This window comes from Sinocyclocheilus grahami, unplaced genomic scaffold (assembly GCF_001515645.1).
Source record: "Sinocyclocheilus grahami isolate Dianchi unplaced genomic scaffold, SAMN03320097.WGS_v1.1 scaffold6365.1, whole genome shotgun sequence".
NCBI lineage: Eukaryota > Metazoa > Chordata > Actinopteri > Cypriniformes > Cyprinidae > Sinocyclocheilus > Sinocyclocheilus grahami.
The window spans coordinates 2,212-11,440 of record NW_015510805.1 but is presented as its reverse complement, the minus strand read 5'-3'; the positions used below and the strand labels follow the sequence as shown (position 1 = coordinate 11,440).

General features: G+C 37.8%; 1 protein-coding gene across 1 annotated transcript in view; it reads right to left on the bottom strand.

Annotated features, from left to right (window-relative positions):
* Window positions 1-84: 84 nt before the first annotated feature.
* LOC107577560 (protein FAM131C-like) overlaps window positions 85-9,229 on the bottom strand; it is a 10,961-nt gene continuing 1,816 nt past the window's right edge. The window contains exons 2-6 of the mRNA XM_016263622.1: window positions 7,001-7,071; window positions 6,690-6,780; window positions 3,562-3,795; window positions 2,147-2,245; window positions 85-414 (exon numbers count right to left, since the gene is read on the bottom strand). Of these exons, the coding sequence (XP_016119108.1) occupies window positions 149-414; window positions 2,147-2,245; window positions 3,562-3,795; window positions 6,690-6,780; window positions 7,001-7,071 (761 nt within the window). The 3' untranslated portion in view covers window positions 85-148. The remainder of the gene's footprint in view (window positions 415-2,146; window positions 2,246-3,561; window positions 3,796-6,689; window positions 6,781-7,000; window positions 7,072-9,229) is intronic.

Here is a 9,229-nt window from a genome sequence, read left to right as displayed (position 1 = left end):
CATTACTTGTCAAAGAGCTCAGCTGTGGCTATTACATACTTTAACAGTAAAGCGATAACCCCAGACGTAACCTCATATGCTTCTCAGCGAACACAAAGAACAAATTAAAAACCTTTTCTTTTTTCCTTCCACTGTCATCATCAAAATTTCAATTATAAAAAACCTCATCCTCTGACATGGAGATGCTGTCTGCGTGTCGCACGGACCCTTCCATCGGCGAGATCCTCTGCTCCTGCGGTGGATGTTGTGTGTCCAGCGGAGAATGAGAATGACTGGGGGAATGAGAATGAGGAGGATGAGAAGGTGCCAGAGAGCTGGTGTCATCAGCTTCCATGTGCATTCTGTACAGGTGCCGAGGAACACCCAGACTCCCTCCATCCAACAGGAACTGAGAAAGATAGAGGCCCTCGGGGTCTGTAAAGACATCGTCATCATTGTGAGAGCAGAAATGAAAAAGACCTCAAGCACACACATCTCCTAGAATGAAAATTATAGCATAAATGAATAAGCCCATTAAATCCCAACTCAATATAGAGCTCTGATCTGCTCGATCCATGAGTCATCGTGTCCCAGACACATTCAGACATTTCTGTTTTGCAGTCATTTATTAATGCGCCTGGCTGAAAGACTCATCAGTACCAGAGTAAAATGTTTTTTGCACCTGGCTAAACAGGCCAATTGTCATTATTCTGTGCTTACCACACAAGGGCTATCATCACCTTGTAATGAAATAACAGTATTTTTATACAAGCTGGGACAGAGTGAGATGAACCAGGTGGTCAGAACGTACTGTGCTACTTTTATTGAAGGGATGTGAATATAAATATAATATCAATGGGATAATATATAATAATATATGGTTAAATAAGTTGCGAGATCTTCAAAAAGACTATTTCCATTTACAGGTTTTGCTAGTGGACCTGAATAACCAGTATATTTTCACATGGACCAGCTAACATAGCTAAAATACTTAGGGCCCTATGATTTCAAAGATGCGTTAAACGCAGATGGAATCACGAAATCCAGTCATAAAAATGGAATTTACTGTATAGCGCAGAATGTCTTGGAATTTGCCAAATTTTGGAAGAATAATTCAGTAGGTCAGTACATTTAAATCAAAATGTGATATGGACTAGTGTCTGTGAATATTAAGCTGCAAAAATACCATTTAAATATGAACCCTGCATGTTCTGCATGTCTCTGTGTGAATCAATGTCACAGGTGCGCGTTTTCTTTTACTTCACACACTGAAGTGTGCATGACGCTTGCAGTGTTTTCAGCTTCTGCCGCCTCAACATATGAGTGAACATGAACATGATCTCTAGAACTGCTCTGACAGTCACTTTATGTGAATTTCATATCGTCATATCATATAAACAGAGAAACTTAAAGATCTTCATAGCAACGCATAATAAAAGTTTGGTTTAACTTGAAGAAACTGTGACAGAAATAAATTACTTAATGTAATGATACTAGTTCTAATAATACAATTATTTAAACATTATTTTAAAGGAACATTTACCAGAAAAATTAGTTACCAGAATTTATTTACCAGAAAAAATGTAAATACACAAGAGTATTTCTGAAAAAAATTATTAGTTTATTATTTTTTTTATAACATCAGTTATTTAGAGATGCTTTTGATTATGCTTCTTTTTTATTAAAATGGAATCCAGAAAATTAACTCAAAACACAGAATTTGGTAAAAAATCTAACTAAATTTGAACTAAATTTGGGGGGAAAACATATTTCATAGGGCCTTGAAATTTAATTTTTGTTAAACTTTTAAAAATGCTGTTAAATTATGTGAGTTTCGTTGTTTCAATTAATTAGACATGCTTTTTGATTAATAACATTTTATGTAACCATTAAAACAGAGTCTAGAAAAATTACAATAGAAAAAATAAAACGGTAAAAAGACAGAATTTGGGGGGGGGGAAATAAAACAGATTTCATAGGGCCCTTAATACTGCTGACCAGCGAAGCTGATCTTTTCAACATAGTTAAAACACTCTTAAAAATGAGGGTTCTTTATTGGTATCTGTGGTTCCATAAAGAACCTTTAACATTCATTGAACCTTTCCATTGCAAAAGGTTATAAAGATTGAAAAAAAATTATAGGAGATAATAACAGTGGAATTAATACCTTGTACTGGAATTGTACTGCCTATAGCTTTATTTTCAACATCCTGGGATGACCAGGCATTCATCGCTGCCTCAGCCAGAGCAAACTGCTCCGCCACACCTGTGAGAGGAAGAAAGAGATCACATATACATAATAGCGGACCAGAAAAAAACAACATAATTATCCATAATAAATATGCACTTACATCAACTGTTTTTTATCACTCATGTCCTATGAAGGAACTTTTAACATTTAAATGAATATTCATGACAATTACCAAGACCAAAATTGGTATTTGTCTGTTCACTGAAAATGAAAATTTGCTGAACATTTACTCACCCTCGGGCCATCTCAGATGTAGTTGAGTTTGTTTCTTCATCATAACAGATTTGGAGAAATTTAGCATTACATCACCTGCTCACCAATGGATCCTCTGCAGTGAATGGGTGCCGTCAGAATGAGAGTCCAAACAGCTGATAAAAGCACCACAATAATCCACAAGTAATCAACAGGACAACAGTCAATCAGTTCATGTCTTGTGAAGTGAAAAGCTGCATGTTTGCTGCATATTTCTCTCCCAATTTAAGCAAGACAACTTTTTCCATTTGAAAAAGTAATATTATGAATAGAGGACTTGTATTTTAGCTGGAAGCAACAGTTTAAAGTTAAAAACATCTTAAGGATGAATTTGTTTATTCCAAAATGCAGCCTTTCACTTCAAAAGATGTTAATTGGTGGACTGGAGTTGTACTTGTGGATTATTGTGATGCTTTTATCAGCTGTTTGGACTCTCATTCTGACGGCACCCATTCACTGCAGAGGATCCATCGGTTAGCAAGTGATGCTAATCTGTTCCAATGAAGAAACAAGCTCATCTACATCTCTGATGTCCTGAGGGTGATTACATTTTCAGCTAATTTTTACTTTAAGGTGAACTATTAATTAAAAAACAGAAATCCTTCAGAGTAAGATTTGAAATTTACACTTGTGAAGAAAATAGTAGCAGTTTTTGCAGTAACAAAGTCACACCGTCAATGCCAGGGCATTGCTATGTGGTTGTTAAAGTGTTTTTTAACATGTTGCTGTGTGGTTGCTAGGTGGTTGTTTACTGCCACAAGTTAAAAAAGACCACCCCAATGACACTGTCATATTGTAAGTGATGATATCTGATCTGATCCGGTATATCTACATTGGTTGCTATAGTACTGACATGAACATCAACACATCACAATGAGACATTCAAGAGGAGCTATTAGTGTGGAAAGAACGAATGGAAAAACCCTGCATTTGTTCATGTCCATCATGCTGAACTCATGAGGTACATTAAACAACATAATCGAGGTATTACTGCAATAATACTAATTATGCAGGGCTGAAGTTTTTAGATTAGTTTAAACTTGAGTAGTTAAATGTTAAATATATAAATGCTGTCTCACCCGCAGCAAATCGTGCTTCTTTGATTTCATCAGTGAGGTGAGAGTAGAGCTGCTCGTCCTCCTGGAGCGCGGCTCCCACACTTCCCCTTCCTCCACCATCTCTCGTCCAGCCACACCAGCCTCCTCCAGACGTCGCTTCCCCTCCCCAACTCTTCCACTCAATCAGGTGGGCGACTCGGCCCTGGGCCATCGCAGTGGGCTTAGTGATGTGGTCTTTAATAGTGGCCAGCAGTCCTGAGGAGATCGGAGGGATTAGCATGAGCGCAAATCAAATGAAATAAAAGAAATGAAAAGAAAAGAAGGAAGAAGGTGAAGAGGTGATGCTAAAAAGGGACAAAAGTGAGAACGGATAAATTGTCTGGGTAAAAAGAGACTTAGAGCTTATTCTCTCCAAAGTCATCGAAAACTGAACAGCCTTTTAGGATTAGTGTCTGAAAGCAGGGACCAGAAGGCACAAATAGCATGTTTTGAGAAATATTAGCTATGTGAAAGGAACAATTATGTAAGAGCCTAACATGAAAACTGTATCTTTCCTCTTCAAATGATCATTTTGGCCTGCAACACCTCAGAGGTCTTCACATTTACAATTGTGTCCATCAATTGAAATCATAAAGGAATGTCATATTTTTGATACCATTTGTAGAATTAATTTTCACTTTGTTTTATATATATATATATATATATATATATGATGTCACAAATGTCTCACAAGCATCCGTCAGGCTCATCTTCTCCTCCACTTTTTCCCACACAATTATTATTAGTGCAATTATTAGTTCATTCAATGCTGTTAACTCTACATCCCTACCACAACAGTGTAGTTTTACTACTGCATACTATTACATTTTTACTATTACTATTCGATATCTTTGAATGCCTCCCTTAGTCTTAGCCTATAGTTGAGTTATATTAAATATCCATATTGCCTTGTCCGTATGTCCTCGTCATAAGCACATAATTTATAAAACACAGCAGATGGATACCTGCAGCCAGGTACTCGCCATGAAGAGATCCAGTGAATGTGCTTCTGCTGCCGTATTAGCATCTGTATGACGCTCGGAGAGGCATCGTGACGTGCGCTCTGAAGCAGAGATTGTCACTGAGTCACGTGATCTTCTTGTCATTGTTTGCAGTAACTATAATGCGATGGACACCGCGTCTGCCATGGCCATCGCCCTCATGATCTTCGGCACCATGTACCCCATGAGTGTGTACAGCGGGAAGGTGCTGCTGCAGGTGCGTCTCAGTGTGCGATCACTGATGTTTGAAATGATCCTGTGGCATATGTCTGGGACAGTAGTGTCAGGGTTGTTCTCTCTTTCCCGCAGACCACCCCCTCTCATGTCATCGGTCAGCTTGACAAACTGCTCCGAGAGGTCAGGTCATCTTCTCTCACTACATTGGCATTTTCTTTAAAGGGTTAGTTCACCCAAAAATTAAAATTAGCCCATAAATTACTCACCCTCAAGTCATCCTAGGTGTATATGACTTTCTTCTTTCAGACGAATCCAGTCGGAGTTATATTAAAAATTGTCTTTGATCTTTCAAGCTGTTTAATGCCACTCAGCGGGTGTTGCATTGCTTCAGTCCAAAAGAAGTTAAATAAAAAGCGCCCATCCATAAAAAAAGTGTCTCACACGACTCCGGGGGGTCAACAAAGGCCTCCTGTAGCGAATCGATGCGTTTTTGTAAGAAAAATATCCATATTCAAAACGTAATATTCACTTTAATGTAGCTTGCGCCAACAGTTGTACCCAGAAGCAGTTCCGGGGAATGACGTATGAGGTCAGCTTTGCGCATGCACCGTTCAGAAGTGACGCACGTGAAAGCGCAGGGGAGAGATCAAAACAAAACAACGGTCACTAATTAGAAGTACAAAACGAGGATTTGTAAAGAAGAATGTCGGAGGATTTCGATATAAGCCAAGAGGAGACTGGTTTTCCTTTGCTAAAGTAAGGAAACTTTGCTTCCTTTGATCATGTAAACAAACGTTGGTTTTCACGAGACTCACCGGCACATGCGCAGCGCTGACCTCATACATCATCAGCTCGGAACTGCTTCTGTGTACAACTGTTGGCGCAAGCTACATTAAAGTGATTATTACGTTTTGAATATGGATATTTTTCTTACAAAAACGCATCGATTCGCTACAGGAGGCCTTTGTTGACCACCCGGAGCCGTGTGAGACACTTTTTTTATGGATGGGCGCTTTTTATTTCACTTCTTTTGGACTGAAGCAATGCAACACCCGCTGAGTGGCATTAAACAGCTTGAAAGATCAAAGACAAATTTTTATATAACTCCGACTGGATTCGTCTGAAAGAAGAAAGTCATATACACCTAGGATGACTTGAGGGTGAGTAATTTATGGACTAATTTTCATTTTTGGGAGAACTAACCCTTTAAGGTTTATTGCAATATTTAAATTTTTATTGTAAATTACAAAACTATAAATACTATAACATTTTTAACTTTATTCAGACATGTCCCAATTTTTGGTAAACAAACTATTGTACTTTTTGTGCCCAATGCAGTTGGGGACAAGTGAAAATAAACATTTCTACATAGACAAACTTGGTGCCTAATGGTCGTGCAAGTCCTTACAAACCTATTACTGGAACTAGCAATAATTTGCATCCCCATGACATGTGATTTATAAATTAATCCTCCTAATTGCATTTTTTCCCCAAAGTGGTTAGTTTCTAGAATTTTTGCAGTTGATCAGAGATTTGTGGTTCTTTTTGCCTCATAATACATATTCATCAGCTGGTGACTGCATTTATAATTAGACTGAAATGATCAAAAATGCTCTTTGGAAAAGCTTAAAAACCCATAACACATTATTACTCTCTGTAATTAACTTTCTGAAAAGAGTGGGCCTGGAGAAATCGAGCAAAAAAAAATTAAAACGTCAGGAAAGGAAACAGGTGGCTAAAGAGGCACTAGAGAAGGAGAGAGAGAGATTGTTCATAAATGAGAGATATGCAGGCAGAGGGAAATTACATTAGCAAGCTTCTGTAAAGGTCAACTGCTCTTCTGATTCAGACGAATGATTCCGAACGATAGCAAAAACCTAGCAAAACAACACACAGTGTGACAGTGCCTAACATGCACTCTTTGCTCCTCACCCAGCAGGGAAGATGTAGCCAATTCTCCAATGTCATACCCACTGCTGCTCCTTTTATCTGACATGCTGCCATTGTAGGGCTGATGGTTACCCTGAATAACATGACAAGACAGGAAACACAAGACAGCCTAACATACCAAATAAAACCTTTCAGAAATCACATTTGCAAGTGAATCACAGGTGCTAATTACACCTAACAAGACACTTTTACCAGATCTTACACATTCAGAGTGCGAAAGCGCTCCCATGTATCATTGATATTTATACATCTTCATATACACTTCCACTTTTGATTTTTGTGACAAAACACACCTTAAAGATGGGCTGTCCTTCAGCGTATGAGTGAAGCTCTTCCATGGGGTGTTGCTGGCCACTTTGCAGCTCTAGAGAGACCAAATATGTTGCTGTTAATTGCAAACTGTTTATTTAATATATTTTCCAGTGACAGATAACAGAGTGTGTGTGTGTGTGTGTGTGTGTGTGTGTGTGTGTGTGTGTGCGTGTGTAGCAGTTTGAAATGGAGTGGATGGACGGGACTCACTACTGTTGCTCTGTTTCCATAGCAACAATAGATTGTCTTGACAACACCTCCCTGGGGATCCCCAATGTTAGAGAGCACATTTTTCGTCACCAGCGCATCTCATTGAGGTTAGACCTCAAAGAGGACAGCTAATCTCAGACCTGTGGAGCTTCGGGCTCTCGCCAGCATGTTATTTGCTAACAGGTATCAACTGACAATGCGTGACCTTTACAATGTCACACGTTGTGTGTGTGTCTCCCCCTCTACAACCCACCTCCCATTCATCACGGTGAAACTCCATCCATCTCACATATGCATTACACATCAGCTTTGACCCTGGCATTTCACACTCCATGCTCCGCCTTAGCTACAGAGCCCTGGACCTTCTAACCCCCACAGGACTCAGACAAACAAACACTACCCTCCGCTCCCTGGGATTTACAAATCATCCACTTCATCTGTGCCATTTCCTTGGAGGACACCTTGAGGATGAAATGTCACCTCTTACCTTAGACTTCATTTGTAAATACTGTGAGAGTACATATGTGCACCCAGATTGAGCTGTCTCGCTGTCTTACAATTCATAATACACTTGTCTTATTCAGATGGGATGATACAAATGAGAACAGAATAATTTCCCTCCGGTGCTCAGAGGAAACTTCTCAGAATTAGCTGTGCTACTCCAGCGTCAACAACTGGTTCTGTTTGGCCTGTGAATTTAGCGACAAATAACTAAAATAAATCCCTCAGTGTAGGAAAACAGTCATTATGTATAATGTACACAGATACTTACAAAATCAATACATATGTGGACATTAAATATTGATTTGAGAAGTATTTTATAGTCATTATGCAAGTGTTGATGTACAGTCATTATCGCAAAATAAACCTGACAGAGTTTAATTATTAGTAAACAGCAACAAATCAATAAATATGTGGACATAAAATATTGATATGAGAATTGTTACAATTTTTATAGTCATTATGTAGGTGATAGAGCCATTATCGCAAAACAAACTGGACCGAGTTTAATACACGGTCACACTTTATTTTAAGGTCCAATTCTCGCTATTAACAAACTGTTAATAGTGAGAATTGGTCCCTAAACTAAATTGTTAGCTAATACACTTATAACATGGATAGGCCTATACTCACCAAATAAACAACTATGTTGATTATATTGAGATGAGAATTATTTTATAGCCATTTAATACACATCTACATCTTTATATACAAATCTATTCACAATATAAATAAATAAGTGGACATGAAATATTAATTTGAGAATCATTTTTTGATTATTTTAAAGTCATATTAATGTACAATATAGGTGCATCCCAGTTGGCGTACTTATGCACTATTCTGTGCCATTTTTTTGTATAAATAGTGCGAGTAGTATGTTCACACTGAAAATTTCCAAAAAGAAAAAGTGCACTTTAAATACCCGAATGATGCAGTTAAGTGAAAAAATAAAATAAACGTAAAAAGTGTAGAATGCTGGACTCTTCATGCACTCAAGTGTTGCAGCTTTAAAGCAGAGGGAGAGGTGCTATCTGATGAATGACAAAATAACCTTACATAATTCATAGTGCACAAGTACATGGTGTATAAGTGCAGTGTATAGTGTGTTATTTGGGATGCAGCTATTGACTGATAAAATAAAAAATTATAAAAAATTTAAAAAACACTGACAAATGTTAAACATTTAATACACAGCTACTCAGATACCTCAGAATGAAGTACTGATTGAAAATGGTTTTGTAATCGTACCTGTATAGTATTTTAAACCTTTCACTAAAAAAATTGTCAATAACAATGTACAAAACAAATAGCCTAGCAACAAGACGATCACTGCAAAAATATAACAGTAAAATATATAGTGTATTATAGGGATGTACCGATATGAAAATTTTGGCCGATACCAATAACCGATAATTCTTTATTTTTTGAAGCCGATAACCGATATGTTGGCCGACAAATCTATATCCAAATTTTTATATACTTTTTGAGAGCCTGATTAC